General features: G+C 39.6%; 1 protein-coding gene across 1 annotated transcript in view; it reads right to left on the bottom strand.

The window, feature by feature from the left end:
• The window catches only part of PLD1 (phospholipase D1), a 233,712-nt gene that overhangs the window by 107,321 nt on the left and 107,446 nt on the right, over nt 1–18,945 (bottom strand). Inside the window, exons 16-19 of the mRNA XM_007946610.1 lie at nt 18,475–18,603; nt 17,670–17,788; nt 12,361–12,474; nt 1,255–1,365 (exon numbers count right to left, since the gene is read on the bottom strand). Coding sequence (XP_007944801.1) covers nt 1,255–1,365; nt 12,361–12,474; nt 17,670–17,788; nt 18,475–18,603 — 473 coding nt within the window. The remainder of the gene's footprint in view (nt 1–1,254; nt 1,366–12,360; nt 12,475–17,669; nt 17,789–18,474; nt 18,604–18,945) is intronic.

Genomic DNA, 18,945 nt, shown 5'->3' with positions numbered 1-18,945 from the left:
GGTGACAACCAAACTATACTTATTTTTCTGAATTCAAATTACAGAGAAGCTTACAAAGAATCTTAGCATTCCCCAGCAGCTATAAATACACATAGGCCACATGTCATTCCTTCACTTCTGCCTTTTTTGGGAGGAGCATAGTGACTGCTGACCATTTACACAGGAGTGAGTAACGTCAATCAACCAGGTCTACACGGCATGAATTAAAGATTGCATTTAACATTGTAGAACCATTAAAACAGAAAAGTTGAAATGAATGCTATGAAAAAGAGATGAAGCAAAGTGATTCTGGGTAATACAGGAGCCAGCTGTTACATTACTGTCGTATAATTCTCAAAACTATTAATTTTAGTGTTACTAAACTGCAGACTCTATTTGGAGCTCATGAATTTTTCCACTTATGTCCTTTCACTGTTCCATGATCCAATCCAGGATGCTATATTGCATTTGTTGTTGTTGACATTAGGTGGTGGTGAGTCAATCTGGACTTACAGTGACCTTGTGACAGAGTAGAACTTCCCCATAGGGTTTTCTAGGCTGTTATTTTTATGGGATCAGACTGCCAGGTCTTTCTCTCATGGAGCTGCTGGATGGGTTCAAACTATCATCCTTTGGTTTAGCAGCCGAGCACTTAATTGTTATGCCAACAAGGTTCTTCTTACATCACATTGAACTTGCTAGTATTATCAGTTATCCCTCCCTGCCTCCAGCCCTGCAAAATAAATGAAGCTGCAATTCTTTTCCACTTGATTTTAATGAATGGTCACTGCATGGAGGGGGAGATGGCCAGAACTCAAAGGGAAGGAAATAAGATTTTTGAATCATTGAGAATGAAAAGATAAGAAGGGAGATATATTCTGATTTATTTTTTCCATTATTTATGACATTTTCTTTTCTCAATGTTTTCTAAATTCTCTGAAATATTTTTATATCTACTCAGAGATGTAATTAAAGTTACAAACTAAGCCCATTTCCCCAGATTTTCTTCTTACTTTGAACAAAGTCCAGGGTGTGAAAATATTTTATAATGAATACAAGCTGATTTGATACATTTTCATAACAAGGATTTGGGGGCTACCCAGCACAGTTTTGAGCCAGCAAAAATGCAGAGGGAATTACAGGTAGGTGGGAGAGTATAAGTACTCTTAATATCTCAACATACATATATTAATACAGCAGGTCCTGGGTTAAGGGACCCTGCCGTCTCTGTATGACATTTATGGGAAGACTCCAATTAACACTAGCAGGACTTACTTCTATGTAGATATAGTGCTTGCTGTTCTCTATCACATGTACATAGGCAGCGTGGATGGACTCTTCATGGTACTTTATACCAGCAGACCAATCAGAAGCAGAGCGGAGCAACTACAAGGCAAGAACCAGAAATAAGCAAACATAAGACAATGGAGATGCCAGCAGATGTACTGAAGTCAATCCTTTATTCTTCTACACTGAATGATTACACCAGCTTGAGTGTAATGTGTGGGCAGACACATGAGAGGGAGAGCAGGTGGGTGAGGGATTTTGCTGAGAAGAAGGCAGGAGCATAGTGGCTAAGACACTTGCCTGCTAACCAGACGGCTGGCGGTTCAAACCCACCAGCCATTCCTCGGAAGGAAGGTTGGGCAATCCTACTTCCGTAGTGATACTGCCTCGGAAACCCAAGGAGGGGTCGCTACGAGTCGGGTTTGACTCGACGGCACATAACAACAACAACAACAATCTTGCATTTAATTAGTTGTTAGAGGTTAGCATGCCACTTCAACTCTCAGAACTTCCTTGAGAAGCAGTGATAATAATAGAAATTCTCTCACAGGAAGAAAATTGAGGCTCAGAGAGGTGAAGAAACTTTCATGGTGTCACAGAGTTACTGAGCAATGGCACCAGAGCTTGAATTTGGGTCTTCTCATTTGGTATCCTATGTTTTCCACCATGCCATACTGTCTATTTTGACATTATATCACAACCATGTGTCATATCCATCAGTGTGGAGTTGACACCATCGTATCAGAATAAACAGGTCAAAGTTGAACTCATGGCTACTTTCCCTAAGTTACCTCGCATCACAAATACCCTACTGGCCAGTGGCATACCATCACTTCTTCAGTTTTTGAAGTTAGGCATCATTGGAGGTTCTTTGGCGTGCCTCTTCTCTGCAGATTCCATATCTAATCTCATACTTGATTCTATTTATTCTTTTAAGGATTATTTGCCCATTTCTCACCACTCATGCCTTTCTCTCTTCAGATACTAACTTGCTCCTGCTTGGGTTACAGTGAGAGGTTCTAGTTCAGATACCTGAGTGTAGTAGTTAAATGCACTGACTCAGAGCTGGACTGCTGAGTTCAAAGCCTGCCTCAACAACCTATGGGATGTTGGTCTTGGTTTTGTTTCTTAATCTTGTTATGCCTCAGGTTTCTTAACTATAAAATGGAGATAATACAACTTTTTAGGGTTGTAGTAACAACTCAATGGCACATAACAACAACAACAGTAAGGATTCAGTGAGTTAATGTAAACCATATAGAAGAACGGCAGTTCAAACCCACCAGCCACTCTTCGGAAGGAAGACTGGGCTTTCTACTTCCATAGTGATGCTGCTCGGAAACCTAAGGAGGGGTTGCTATGAGTCGGATCTGACTCCACGGCAGTGAGGTCTTTTTTTTTTTTTTTTAATATATATATAGAAGAAGCCTGGAACCTAAGGGGTATAGACATGTCTTTTTATTAGAAAGAACATTAGAAGACATATTTGAGCTGTGGTAGATCTTAGCAAAGGACACTTTGGAATGCACTAGAGGATGATCTAGAAGACATGGGAGGATTTTTCAACATAAGAAACCATTCATTTTTTTTTTTTTTCAGTATTCTAACTAGTATTCAAATGCATAATGTTGCACATATAGTAGTTGCTCAATACTCATTAATGGGCTTTCCTTAAGCAACAGCATGACATCATAGAAGAATCACTATAGAAATAGATGTTATTCCTGATTTTAAATGAAGATTGAAACAATCCCTTAACAGGTGAGATGAAATTGAAAATAAATTGAAAAGTATGCCCCCATAGTTACTAGATACATACACAGTGATTTAATACATAATCAATTTAATCTGGTAAAAAATCCTGCCATAATCAATAATTTTAAAAATTGCATTGACTACTTAAATTCAAATCTAACTCTCCCTAAAAACCAATAATTGTGCCACTGTCAGTGATGTGCTTTATTTATTCACTTTGAGGCATTTATTATAAACTAGCCCCTTTCAAAGTATTTTATTTAGTTTTATCAGATGACTGTTGTTGTTGTTATGTGCCGTCGAGTCGGTCCGACTCATAGCGACCCCTCCTTGGGTTTCCGAGGCAGTATCACTACGGAAGTAGATCGCCCAACCTTCCTTCCAAGGAGTGGCTGGTGGGTATATGCAATGAAATTGGAAAATTTAATTGTGACTATGAACAGCCAAATATATCAGAAGAAAACTCATAAGGAAAATTTAAATACAATCCACATTGGGAAAATATCATGATCTAAATATTCTCCAAGGAACTGTATTACTATTCATTAGGTGGAAATAACAAAAGTTGAACAAATATAAGTTTCAAGTTTTAGTCCACATAAATCAATGCTGAATTGTGTCCCTAAGGAGCGTGGCTCTGAATATGCAGGCTGCTTTGAGAAGATTCATATGCCACATATCCTGATCTAATTCCACATAATTCTGGAAACAGTATAGAAAATTGCAGAGTATACGATTGAATTGAAGGTATTCTTCAGTTAGATCTGTGTAATAACTCTGTACATCCTAGCTCTTACACTTTAGACAAGTCATTTAATATCATCAAGTGTCAGTTTCCTTGATTGTAAAGCTGAGATCTCTTTTTCTCTCACACATGCACACATACACACACACACACACAGAGCCTTAATTAAGGCAGACATAAAGTAAAAAAGATCATAATGAACACAAAGTGCTAAGAATGGTATGTGATATATAGTAGATGTTTAATATGTGGCACCTCTAACTCTGCAGAATGTGATAGACAAGTTTTATATACCAGCCCTTGGTGGTAACTTCAAAATCTTTCTCTTAAGTCCAGAGTTTTATACTTTCTTTCCTTTCTCACTCTCAAAACTTGCTCTCATTCAAGGATTTTATAAACTCATTCATTTATAAGATATAAATCAGGAGCATCGAGTAGGTTTTGACTTGCAATCAATTGAAAGCTTCCTGGACATCTGTGCTGAAGAGAGGATTCTAGGACCTGGGCACAATGGGAAGGAAATCCAAGGTTGATTATCCATGACTGCCATCAAGGGAGAGCATTCAGATCACATTTTTGTCATCTTCCCTTTGAAAGTTAATGGAAAATGTTTCTCTTTCCAGAGGTATTTAAATGCTTAAAAGAAGTAAATTTGTAAACCAAAAGAACAAGTCTTTGTGTGCCAGCCTGTGGGGGGAGCTTTAGCAAAAGTGAGGAGTCTTATATATATATATATATATATATATATATATATATACACGTTTGGCAGGTGATACTTTATATACATATCTGTATCTGCTGTAAGAATGTCCATATAGATAGAACTAGTATGAGGCAAAGTTATGATAACTTCTTAGCCAAAGCCAACTACCTGAGGGAATGAGTTATTGGACCTGTAGGCTCGGGACCATGGTCGTAGGGGGACACCAACCTCAATAGGCATACTTCACAAAAACATTGTTCCATATCCTACTTTGGTGAGTAGCGACTGGAGTCTTAAACGCTTGCAAGTGGCCATCTAGATGCAACAATTGGTCTCTCCTTGTCCAGAGCAAAGAAGAATAAAGAAAACCAAGAACACATGGAAACAATTAGTCCAAGGGATTAGTGGACCTTGTGAACTTCAGGATATATGACCATGAGACTAGAACTAAACGGTGCCTGGCTTCCACTGTCAAGCACTCTGAAAGGGGTCAGTGCAGGAAATCCTGGATAGAGTGGGAGAAAAATGTGGAACAAAACTCAAAATCATAAAAAAGACCAGCCTTACTGGTCTGATAGAGACTGGTGAAATCCCTGAGACTATGGGCCCTAGTCACTCTTCAGGCCTGGAATTGAACTCACTCCTGTGGCTTCCAGCTGTACAAGAGACAGGCATATAAGGTGAACATTTACACCAGGTAGGTACACTCCTTAGAACAAACAATCATGGGAGATCAGAAGGGCAGTATTTGCACAGGGAGAGAGCTCAGAAGGCAGGAATGCATAACAACTGGGAAAAGGTGACCACAGGGAGGAAGTGAGAAGAGAGCTGTTACGTTATGGGGATTGCAATCAATGTTATGAAACAAAATATGTATGAACTGCCGTATAGAAAGTGAATTCACTCTGTAAACTTTTACCCAAATCACAATTAAAAAAAATAAAAAAATGGAGATGGGTCTCCCAGATGCCTCTACAGCCAGACAGCACAGGAGATTGCTAACCTAAGGAGCTCAGCACTCATCTATCCCATTGTCTGAGTACCAACCTAAACCATTCTCTCAAAAAGAATCCTCTTCTAATTAATAGGAAAAAAATGTCATCATTTTTGCTTAAATTTGAAAACATATGTCTCAAGCAACACAGGAAAAAGTCAGTTGGGATTAATATTCATTTACCATTATTCTAATTAGTTTAAAATCTGCCTATCACCACAAGGTAGACTGAAAATATGAATTTCCTTTTTGTGTTGCTTCTCCCCATGAACCATGGAACTGGAAGGTAATGCATAACTCAACTCAATTGCTTTAAATGCTTGATAGTCTAGAAAGCTTTATAAATAGTCAAATAAGTCAAAGGCATTGATTGACCTCTTTTTGTTTTAAATTTAAGATTTACTCTTTTTTTTTTCCTTAATTGACCTGACCGACTTGTCTTGCAATTCTGTTTTAAACCAATGTCATTTGGACAAGCTCAAACTATGCCTTAAACATGCAGAAACATGAGTTATCTTATTGCTCCAAGTATACTGAGAATCAAAATAACCCACACTTTTCAAACCTCAAGTTTGAACACACAATTTCAAAGTATGTAAAAAAGGGCATATTTCTGATTTTATGTTTTAGCCTCAAAATTGTAACTAGAATGTATCATTTTCTGTTGTACTATGACCTATATTTTTAATTTTTTTGTAACTTAAAATAATAGCTTTCGCCTTAGCCACAAACTCTAATCTCCTTCCATATCATGAGCCCAAGCTAAATTTATGGGCTGAATTAACAGAAATCTCTTCTTGAAGAAAAACTTTCCAAACTTTCTGGGTATTTATTCCAAGTTCCTTTCCTTTCTCTTATCCTAATGCTTTTATTCCCCATAAATCCAGCCCATGTTTTAAGTATTTTTTATTCCCCAGAGCCTCAAGTCAATCACGGAACAAAGACTGTTAGGACAAAAGTACTTCTTTAATGTCCCTCAAGCAGAGGTTGGCATCCTTGTAGACATTCACATGTGATGTGGGTAGGGGAGAGAAGAGAAATACTCAAATTGTTAGGCCTTATTCTTATAGTCTGTGTTGACATAAACAGCACAGGTAAGGAGCAACAAGAAATTTACTTTGATCAAGAACTCATCTGTAAAAGTAAGTGGGAGTAGTAGTATCAGCATCAGAACCTGTCTAACTTCAGGAGGGATAATGTGAATCCAGATCAGCCCAAGGCTGATCCCTACGACATGGAGGTCACCCACACCTCCACATTCCAACCTCTTACCAATTCTGACACCAGCTGTCCCTTTCACAACACTCTCTATTTCTCTTGTGCGCTCTATAATCTGTTGCAATGAGCACATAATACGCACAGACCATACTTATAGTTAAGTGGTTTACTAAGGAAGCAAATAGGTGGAACTCAGGATCCAGATGAACAGGCTACAATTTAGGATCAGCATCAGGAAGCTCCCTTCTTCACAGCAGAACAGCTCTCTCAGCTTCGGTTGGCCTTGTAGGCCTCTTCTCAGCCCCCTCTGGACAGGCCTTCTCTTTGTCCCTGAGGACAGATTCCTCTTGGCCCAGCCCTCTATTACCACTGACTCTGCCACAGGCCTCTTCTGGGTCTGTTGCTGTTGGGTCTGCAGTTGGGTCCCTTCTGAGCCTCTTGCTGTCTTCACTGTTACAGTCCTTGGCCTGTGTTACAGCTCTTTCAGGAGGTTCCTTGCCCCCTCTATCTCTCTGCTTCTTCTCCTGTCAGATTCTTTACTCCTTCGGCTTCCTTCCTACTGCTTCTTTTCTTGCTTCTTTCCACCAGAGAGACCTCTGTGGGGTTGGCTGTATACATACATACGTACGTACGTACATACATACATACGTACATACATACATACATATATATAGATATATAAAACCAAACTCACTGCCATTGAGTTGGACCCGACTCATAGCGACCCCTCCTTGGGTTTCCGAGGCAATACCACTATGGAAATAGATTGTCCAATCTTCCTTCCGAGGAGTGGCTGGTGGGTTTGAACTGCCAAGGCAGTGATACTGCCTTGGAAACCCAAGGAGGGGTCGCTGTGAGTCGGTTCTGACTCAATGGCAGTGAGTTTAGGGAGTATAAAGAAGCAAAAGGAGTACTAGGAATGGATTTAAGGCTATGACAACAGATGTTTGCCAAAAGGCAAACATGACAAGTAGCTTTGCCTTGTCTTGGTTACAACCATCTCCGGTCTTACTAGAAACAGTCTCTGTGTTTAACAGCTATGACCCCAGGCTGTTTAGTCAGAGAGCTTAGAATCGAGTCTCATCCCTAACATTTACAAGTTATGTTACTTTAACCTAGTAAGTTAAATTCTCAAATTTCAGTTTCCTCATCTGTGAAAATAGGGGATCTAACAGGAGTACATAAGGAGCACTAGTGTTACACCAGTTAAGTGCTTGACTGCTAACTGAAAGGTCAAAAGTTTGAACCTACCAGCCACTCAGCTGAAGAAAGATGCGACAGTCTGCTTCCAAAGATTACAGCCTTAGAAACCTTATGGGGCAGTTTTACTCTGTCCGATAGGGTCCCCATGAGTTGGAATTTGATTTGATAGCAATAGAACAGGAGTCCTTAGGGGCAGCAATGATTCAATGATAGAATTTTCATCCTCCATATGGAAGACCTGAGTTCAGTTTCTAGCCAATGCATGTCATGCACTCACCACTTGTCTGTCAGTGGAGGCCTGTGTGCTACTATGATGCTGCATGGGTTACAGCAAAGTTTCCAGACTAAGATAGACTAGGAAGAAAGGCCTGGTGACCTACTTCTGAAAATAAACCAATGAAAACCTTATGGATCACAATAGTGCCGTCTCTAAACAATCACGGGGATGGAGGACCAGGAAGCATGTTATCCCATTGTGCATGAGGTCAACATGAGTCAGGGGCCATCCCAAAGGCAGCTAACAACAAAAACAGAAATATAGCTCATAGACATGTGACTATTACATAAGATGATCTACAGAAGGTTTAGCACAGGGTCAGACACAGAGTAAATGCTCTTGCCCATTCTGCTTCAGCCAGTCAAGGCCCACAGGAGCAGTCACATAAGTGTTACTGCATGAAAACCTGTTCCCTAAATGGAAAATAACTCCCATGTTAAGTAACTTCCTTAGAAATGGGTGAAGTAAGCATCCTTTCTCCTCCATCTACCCACTTTACTCTATGACACCAGTCTTTAATACAAAACACTTGCTGTCCTCTGGAATCTACATTCATGTTGACCTTTTAGAGTATCATTTGGACATTTATCCCTACTGTGGGAATGAATTTTATCCAGTAGTATAATTTAGGTGTCATTCACACTTGCCTGTCAATTTTCTTTTATTTATTTTGCATTCACAAAGAGATCAAGACCTGTCTCAGAGTGGAGTTGTTTGGAGTTGTTTCCCTCAGTATAGGGAGGGTCTCTCAGCAATGATCATCTAATGGTAGCTTCTAGCAAAAGTTCCTCAAGTTAATAAAGAGGATTTTATTTCCATGTATTGTTTCCACATTGATGCTAACAGGACAGTGGGTGCTTTCTTTTAATCATAATTGTTGTCAGCTACTGTTGAGTTGGCCTTGACTCGAGATCATCCCATGTGTGTTACAGAGTAGAGCTATTCCATAGGGTTTTCTTTTTTAATGCATCTTATTGAAATATAATTTATGTACAGAGAAATACGCAAAACTAAAGTGACAAGGGTCAATGACCATAGAGTTTTCTTGACTATAATCTTTTCAGAAGCAGAGCGCCAGGTCTTTTCTTCCATGGACCCCTGTTGTGGTTTGCATCGCCAATCTTTGGGTTAGCAACCAGTTGCAAACTGCTTGCATCACCCAGGCTCCTTTCATCATAACAGACATGTGAAATTCTGTCTTGGTTATGTATCTAAAATGGCAATGACAGCATTTGAGAGCCTAGCTCATTTTGCTTAAAGAAAAAACAAACAAGTTCTTTTAGATAGTTTGTGCCTAAAAGGTTTCAGAGTTAACCTTTTCTTCCTTCCTCCCTTCTCCACCCCCACACTTTTCTATGACTTCCCTGAGCACTCTTAGCAGCCTTCTGTGAAGGCCCAGTAATGAGGGGAAACACCCAAGATTATTCTGAAAGTATCACTGGAAACTGCTGAACACAGCACTCAGGCCTGGATGGCTTTTTCAGAAGCAGAAATTATTGCTGGTGGGGGCAGGCCTCCATTTCGCCACTTAGCTCCACTCTCCTTGGCTGCCTGTGCCATTCCCCTGAAGTGGCTCTGAATCATAGCTGGTGTGAATTTACCAGCAGTATATGCAATATTTAATAAAAAATTAAATAGTTGGTTTTCTTTCTATGGGAGAAACTGTAACATGAATTTTATCTGTCATTTACTTATGTCAAATGCTCTTTCTTTCCCTTTCAATAGACAAATGGTATAAAGATTTTATATCTAGAGCTAGCTTAGTAACCATCTAGAGAAATGTCAGTTTCTCTGTCGCAAAACCTTGGAACACTAGGAAAAGCTTGAAGATTTTAGCTGATACTGATATATATATATATATATATATATATAAATGTGCACTTTCCTAAGTGCTTTGCATGTTACTAGTTGGTTTATCCAGCACCACAACCCTAGGAGACAGATACTATTATTATCCCTGTTTTATAAGTGAAGGAAACATGTATAGGGAGGTTTAGTAACTCTCCAAGGTTACATAGCTAGTTTGTAAGAATGCTAGGATTTGAAGTGTCTGGCTCTAGAATTTGCTTCTTTATCACTATCTTATTCCTTTATAACTAATTAAGCTTGTGGCCTCTGAGAAACACTGGCCTATGTTAAAAACAATAAACCTAAGGAAGAATTTTAGTAAGTGCATCAGATGCTTAGCTATTAACACATGATAACTAAGAAAGCGAAAAGTTTAAAAATGTGAGAATAAATTCATAAACAAGTAAGGTAGAGTAGTGGTTAAGGCATTTGGCTACTAACCACAAGGTCAGTGATTCGAACCCGCCAGCCACTCCATGGAAGAAAGATCAGGCAGTCTGCTTCTGTAAAGATTTACCACCTTGGAAACCCAATGGGGGTTGCTATGAGCTGGAATCAACTTTACAGCAGTGAATTTGTTTTTGGAGTTTTTGAGTCTATCATGTAGCCAGGGACCTATTTCCCTGCCTCTTCTTGGATTTTCTGGAAAACCAAAACTGGACTAGATTATTGCTTTTGCCGTGTAAGCACCAGACTTTCGTAACTTGAAAAAGTAACGTCTGGAACAAAATAATGTTTCAAGTCACTGAATGATGTGAAGAAAGTGAAACAGTACTGTGGTCAGACATTACAGAAAAGGAGAAATAAAGCAGGATAATTTTTTTTTTTTAAGCTTCTGGTCATCTCAGACTTTCCTGTCTCCAAAAAGATGTACTTCCTGGCTGTGCTCACTGTTTGCACAGTTCCTGTTATTTCAGCATTTCTGAAAAATCACCTACTGGCTAGCAGTAAAGGAGCTTTGGTGGTGTAGTGCCTAAGGCATTTGACTGCTAACCAGAAGGCTGGTGGTTTAAACCCACCAGCCACTCCATGGAAGGAAGGCTGGGCAATCTACTTCCGTAGCAAGCAAGTAGAGTGTCTCTGTGTCTTTGGTAGAATAAGAATATGTAAGACACAGCTCTGCTAAAAGACAAGAGAAAGATATATGCATATGCAACACTAGAAAAAACATCCTTTATTCATCATAAAACAAATACATTTCAACAGATACTTAATTAACATTAGCTAATTTTGGTGAGTTGACTATCAAGTCAATTTTAATGCAACTTCAAATCTTAAATTCTTTTTAATTCCTAGTACTAAGATTCCTATTTTATCTTAGAGCAGGGTAATTTTACCCCTCCAAGTAAAGTAATATTAAGCAGGTTCATAAAATATTCATCAATTTACAAATGAATACACAGCTATCTGTGCCTCTAAGTTTAAATTGGTTGTCTCCATGGTATGGGATGACTAAGTATTTGCTATAGGTATTTCTCTCAAGTGGTTTTTCCTTTTTGATTGTTCCACTATTAGACCTGTAATTTGAAATGCCTGTTTCTTATACAAACCCCTCTACTTGTACACAATACAAACTATCTGCTTTAGACATTTCATTTACATAATCATGTCCATTGGAATTCATGTCTGGAAACACACAAGTTCATATTAGTGATGCCAGTAGCAGACCAGTGGTTCTTCACTTAAACAATGCTTTTGATGCTAACAGTGATGACTTGGAACTAGTTCATCCCAGTTCGGTCCCCACATGATCCTAAGACATTTGAGCTGGAGTTGGAAGACGGGTAACAGCAGACTAAGATTTCAAGTTCCATCTCCACCAATAAGTTGCTGGGTTATGCTAGCCAAGTCTCATAGTCCCAGTGGGTTTGATTTTTCTTATTTGTAAACTGAAGTAGTTGGATGCTGTAAAATTCTGTGAGTCTATTAAGCAAATTCCTTATTCTATTAAAGAGGCCCTAAAAGGCATTTAATTAATTAAGAACTAAAATTAGATTGAGCCATAACTAGCTCCCAGGATGCTATGTGACAGCCACATTCCTGGCACTTAGCATTATCAGCCCCAGGTTCACTGTGTACCATGTGGCCCGGGCTACTTCAGGAGTTACAGGAATAGCCTTTCCTTGCCCATGGCCTTTTCTGAGGACATGAATTCATTACAACTATAAAATATTTCTAGAGGAAATTCTAAATAGGAAATATAACATTTTACTAAATTGTAAAAGGTTCATTCAGTTTCACTTTGGAGAAGTTGTCCTTAGCTAAAAATGTGAAGGCAATGTAATGGACACAGAGTCCAACATGAGTAATTTTACCCAAAGCATTTTGTAAGAAAGAAAAGCCAGACTTACCTGTACTTTTGCAGGTACAGACCCAGGCACTTGATATTTCAACTCTTGGGCTGTTGTTTGAGATTTTGGAAGCAGAAATGGGTATGAAAGAGACCGATACTTTGGCTTCATAATCTAAAACAAAGAAAAACAGATAAAAATGACTCAAGTTAGAAACAGTTCTCCTCATCACTACTTTATGGCTGAAACTCAGGTTCATTTGAAAAAGGAAAATGTGAACAATGGATGTTTCTAGTTGAAGCGGTCATAGATCACTCCATTTTTCTTTTCTGTCTTTTCCATGTATTTCTGTGAGTCAATCTGAAGCCAGAGTTCTAGCAGCCTCCAGGAAAATCTTTAACCAGAAACCTTTTAGTGTCAGGGATTCTAACAAGTAACAGGACTTTTGGAATTCTAAACACTCCTTAGGGCCTTTATCTGCCCTCCAGGCTCAGCAGGTATCAAGGAACTTCCTCCGAACTCAGCACGCATCACAAAAGCCATCGGGATTCAGCACGTATCGGAGATTTGCTCGACTGCTGAAAGTCTCCCACATATCTGAGCTGCATCCTCCCTAGATAATATTTTCCTAAGTGAACTTTGGAGCCGGGGGGTTTCTTTACGTCCCGCAACATCTTAGATCACTGCCCTAAATCCCTTAGCAACAACCAATCATCTGTACCCTCTTGCCCTGGTGCTGCCCCTTCCCATATTGTTCCATAAATTTGTGAGAATATCGGTGCACGGGGTCTTTTGCTCAAGCCACTGATCTGGTAAGGGCAAAGACCCTAACTTAAGTTAGCTAATAAACCCTCCTACTGCTTTTGCATTGTCGTGTGTTAGCATATTTCTCTCGCCGAGGAACTCCTTCTTAACTTGGGCACAACATTTCCTTCTTTGTTTTTTTCACAATGAGCATGTATTGCTTTATATATGTAAAGAAAGAGTTAATATAATCTATAGTTATAGAGATATATAGCTCCAAAAATGAGATGACTGTTTTGTAACCTGCTGTTTTTTACTATGTTATATGAGTCAGAATTGACCTAAAGGCAATTGGTGATTGTTGTAGACATTTTGCCATAGCAGTAGTGTAGCACTATATTATCATTTCTAAATAACTTAATAATAAAATGGTATGGAAGAATAATAATTTGTTTAATAAATTCTTATTAACAACTATTCCAGTTGTTTCTAATTATATTTCAAGTATTAGAAGCAATGTCATAATAAATTACCTTACTGGATTATTTCTTAAGCTTAAATACCCAAAAATAATTTTTCTGGGTCAAAGGCTGTACACTTTTTAAAAATCTTGCTAGTGCACCAACTCATCCTCCCAGGAACAGAATATAAATGCACCAAATATACTCAACTATTAGCTGTATTTATTTTTGCTAGTCCAGCAGGTTAAAAGTAATGTCTCTTTGTTTATTCATCGATTCCCTAAATTTTTGTTAGAAGGGCTTCTGCTAACTCTTTATAATGCTTATATGAATGAAAAATAAAGTGTGACTCTAAGTTGTTGATAAAATTAAGTTATTTTCCCAAATTATCAGAGGAAAGAATGCCTCATCATCATTTAAAAGAAATAAAATGATTATTCCTGGACCTTCATAATACCTGGACCTTCATAATACCTGGACCTTCATAATACCTGGACATTATATACTCAAGAGTGTTAGGTCAAATCCTTATAAACAATGAAGGAAGGCATACTAAAGGAAACTCAGCCTAGAGAAATGAAAAAGATTCTACCTTCTCAAACTGTTCGCTTTGCTCAGAATTACCTCTCAGAATCCTGCACCAGTATGAATCTTGTGCCATTGCAGGCTTGGAAGGGAATTTAAAGCTTGAGCTTCCTGACCTGAAGGTACAATTGCCTTCCATATGCCTACTCAGCCAAGGCTAGTGTATTACCAACCAGGCAGCCTCCCCTTGGCCTTCTTCCTTGGGGCTCTAGAGGAATCCCTCAGAGAATGTCCTTCAAACACAGGAATGTGGCTACTGTGTCCTGGAGGCAGCTCCTCTCCAGTCTGTCTGGAAAGATGGAATTGCTCATTCCACACCACCAAGACTGGGCAAAACACTTGATGTGTTGCCTAAGGTCACCTATGGTACAATTAGTTTTTACTGATGCTGCATCCCTGCTGATGTGAGTCTGCTGATCCCATCTATGAGGAGAGGGGGAGGTGGGAAGAGTTAGGAATCCACACATGCTTCTGCACAGAAGGATGTCATTAGAAGCTGAGCCTGGGCTTCTACTTACTCTTAGTTCAAGAAAGTAAAAATGCATAAAAGAGAAATGAGAAAAAAAAAAAAATCAAGTTGAGAGTTCAAACTTAAATATTACAGCTGACTTGACAGGATTTGTTCCATAATTCAAAAAAGCAGAGGTAACTTGGAGTTGATGAAATAATAAATTCTATTCACTTCTTAAAACATTAAAAGCATTAATTTCTGAAAATGTCCTTGAAATAATCTCTGAACTAGTATTTTAAAATCTTTGGATAAGCATAAGGAAGCTTATTTGGCATTATGCTGTTCCCCCTGAGAACTTATAGTTTTCTTATATGTTGCAAAGCTACAGAGATTATATTTTGTAAAATATTTAATGTCAAGTAAGAATATAGCTTCAGTCTATGGACAAGTTGCTAGTGCTATTATTTATTTTAGTTTGTGTGTGTGTGTGTATATGCATGTGTGTGTATGTTTGAATCTGTATGAGAGTGCATGTGTAGGGCCTACTATGGTACATGGCATGTGGTAACACTTCATTGAAAGGCAGCTGTGCTGGCATGCCCGGAGATCTTCCTAAATGCAGACTGCCTCTGCCTGGCCTGTGACCACCCCATTCTTCTGCCCTTCACTACCCAGACAAAGCTAAAAGGCCACATGACAGAGGTAGGGAATGCCTTTCTCCTCTGTGCCTTGTGAAGCCTGCCTTTGACTACCCTAGATGGATGCAGTCCTCCCCTCTATCTGCCACTATGTCAAACTCCTGTGATGCTGAGTGCACAGGCTCATTTGGCAACACTGCTAGGAACTGGAACCAGAAATTTGACAACAAAGGAGCTAGCAACTACCTGTGTGCTGGGAGAGTGGGAGGCCAAAAACATCTAGAATCAGAATCCTGCTCCACTTTTTTTTTTTTTAATTGAGATATAATTCACATGCCATAAAATCCACCGTTTATAGTGTAAAATGCAATGGTTTTTAGTATAGTCAGAAGGTTGAGCACCGATTATGACTATGTAATTCCTGAACCCTTTCGTTACTCCCCAAAAGCCCCATACACATGGATTCATTTTTAAACATGTAAAATTTCTAAAATAAGTGTGATATATTAATGATAGTAATAGGTAATAATATTTGGAGTTTATTATCAGAAATAGTGTAAGAATATGAGAAGCATGAATCTTACTTTATTGTCCACAAACTAAAAAACCACCTGGAGCACCAGGTAATGCAATAGAAAGAATTCTTGTTAGGCACAAGACTAGATTATTTCCTTGTTCCCTTCCTGCAGGGACCAATTACTGTGACAAAATGAGTAAGATGATCTTACTCTGGAGAACCTTACAGTCTAATGGGAAAAGAAATCAGTGCATAATTTCAATAGGATGTCCTATGTAGCATCTTGATGCTATAGTGTCTGCTACATGGTGGATATCTGCTAAATATGTGTGTAATTGATGACCAACTAAACAAGATAAATATGAAAAGAGTGCTAAGAGAACAGAGGGATAACTATGCTTAGAGGAACAACATCTTGCAAACTGGTGAAGGTTTCTCAAAGAGAGACGCCCTCAGAGCCAAACTATGAAGAGTAAACTCTAATGGAAAAACTCACTGCCACTGAGTCGGTTCCAACTCACAGCGACCCCTGCTTGGCTTTCTGAGGCAGTAGCTCTACCAAAGGAGATTGCCCAACCTTCCTTCCGAAGAGTAGCTGGTGGGTTTGAACTGTCAGTCTTCTGGTTAGCAATCAAATGCCTTAGGCACAACACCACCAGTGAGTGTTGTTGTTGTTATGACGCATAGCAACCCCTCCTTGGGTTTCCGAGACAGTATCACTACAGAAGTAGATTGCCCCATCTTCCTTCCGAGGAATGGCTGGTGGGTTTGAACCACCAGCCTTCTGGTTAGCAGTCAAGTGCCTTAGGCACTACGCTACCAGAGCTCCTCCACCAATGAGTAGGAGGTATTTAAGTCAGGAGGGTAAAGAAGGAGGTCTAAGAAGCCCTTCCAACTCTTTTGGGTCCAGGTTAATTCCTTATTAAATCTACACATGGCTGTGGATCAGACCATTGTGATCTATAGGATTTTCACTGGCTGATGTTCAGATGTAGATTGTCAGGCCTTTCTTCCTAGTCTGTCCTAGTCTAGAAACCTGTTCAGCATCACAGCAACACACATGCCTCCACTGACAGATGGATAGTGGCTGTGCATGAGGTGCATTAAACTCAGTTCACTGCCGTCCAGTCGGACTCGACTCATAGGAACCCCTCCTTGGGTGTCTGAGGCAGTATCACTACGGAAGTAGATTGCCCAACATTCTATCCGAGGAGTGGCTGGTGGGTTTGAACCGCCAGCCTTCTGGTTAGCAGTCAAGTGCCTTAGGCAGGAACTAAACCTGGGTCTTCCGCATGGAAGGCAGAAATTCTGACATTGAACCCCAATGCCCTCTTCAGTATATCTAGACAGAAGAAAATCAAAATGGCATCATTCTTATGTTAATAGGGGAGGAATAACTCAGAAAAGGAGGGTGAGAATAGTCGTACAACTGGAAGACTGTAATAAATGGAACTGAATTGGACATGTAGAAATTGTTGAATTGGTGTATGTTCTACTGTGTATATTCTTAATAACAACAACAATACACTGTAAAAAACCAAATGAACAAAAACTATACAATTCAACAAGGCATATAAAGAGTTCTCTAGAATTTATTGAGCTTTCCCTCAATTCTGAAATCCTCTCCTAGACTGTAAGTAACTTGAATATTTTAATTGACTTTTGTATCCCCAGGGCCTAACAAAGCACTTAGGACAAAGCAGATGTTAAAAGGGGTAAGGAGGCTACATTGTATCCAGGCCCTTACAGCAGTTCCTATCCCTCCACACTTTGGATTGTCTGTGGTGTGCAAGTTCAGGAATGCTTCCTCTTTTCTCCAGTGGTCCAGGCCCTCTGACCACCCTGTACCCAGCAGCACTTAGGTAGTAAAGCTGTGTCACTGCAGCCCCTTTTTGCCAACCCTCTGGGTTTCTCCTTTAGCCAGGCCTGCCTCTTTTCATGTGGACTGCATTATGATAATCACATCCCAGTACCTTTGTAAAGTTCCAGCGCTGGATGAAATGACGTGCCACATCACGAGCCGCCTTCCCATGGACCACTGAGGCGATGTCATGCCACGGCATCCGGGGAGTGGAGTACCTGTCAATGAAATCTGCCCAGGTACACCAGGCAAGGATTGGTCAGTAATGACTGTGCCAGGGAAGAAGCCCTGTATCTTTGACTGCAACTATGATTTGGAAAAGTGTGTGCTAATGTCCACTGAATGTAGATTTCTTGGCTTGGGTAGAACAACACCTTTACAGCCAAGGGAAACATAGATCTCTCCTTGAGAAACACAGCCCTCCCCCTTGCACCTCCCCAAGTACTATGAGATAATCAGTAGACAAAGCAAGATGTGAGTTGGTGCAAATTATCAAGGCTGGTTACTTTATATTTTTCTTCTTTATCTTGTTGAAATAATGGCAGGCCATCTCTATCTCCTTTTAGACAAAGAAGCACTCTAACAATCTAAAAATGTTCCTTCCTTACACTGGAAGATGATAAACAGAAAAGAAGATGATCAAAGCAAGGCTACCATCTCTTAGAGAATTATAGATGATTACCTCAAAAATATGTCTATGGGAAAGCTGGTGTTCTTTTCTTACTCTAACTATAGGGAAAAGCCATTAAGTACATAGCTGAATCAAAGTCTCCAAAGTTTTCCCAAATGTTCAAAACCAAGACAAAACAAAAACAAATCAAGATAAAAGACAATTTGATCATGCACATGCATACTTCTTGATACGCAAAAAAGTAAAAGATAAAACATAACCAGCCACCCACTGGCAAGATACTTACCTGCAAAAGGTTTGTCAAGTTGAACCCAGTCTTTGAAAACAAAGTTGCAGTAGTCCTTTCCGTGCCAGAATCTAGTTTCCCCATGCAGTTCTCCCACACCTGTCTGTAGGCTGCGGATGGAGCCCGTATCTGAAAAAGTAGCAACCTTGCTCACAGACTAGGTTTAGGTCATTCCTGCAATCTGAAGTTCAAATCTCATTTATAGAACACTTAAAAAAAAATTCTAACACTTTTTCTTAAGACTACTATCTACGGCAGTGTGTCCATTTGAGTAGAAGCTGTGGGCTGACAAAGGTTTGACACCTCTCACAAGTCTATTAGTGCAAAGTTGGGGCTCTAAGTTGATTCATCATCATTGTTGTTGTTGTTGTTGTTATGTGCTGTCGAGTCGGCCCCGACTCATAGCGACCCCTCCTTGGGTTTCTGAGGCAGTATCACTACGGAAGTAGGATTGCCCAACCTTCCTTCCGA

This window comes from Orycteropus afer, unplaced genomic scaffold, assembly GCF_000298275.1.
Source record: "Orycteropus afer afer isolate SDZICR_OR568_19922 unplaced genomic scaffold, OryAfe1.0 scaffold00168, whole genome shotgun sequence".
Classification (NCBI taxonomy): Eukaryota; Metazoa; Chordata; class Mammalia; order Tubulidentata; family Orycteropodidae; genus Orycteropus; species Orycteropus afer.
The sequence above is the reverse complement of the archived record's forward strand: the minus strand, read 5'-3'. Positions and strand labels throughout refer to the sequence as shown.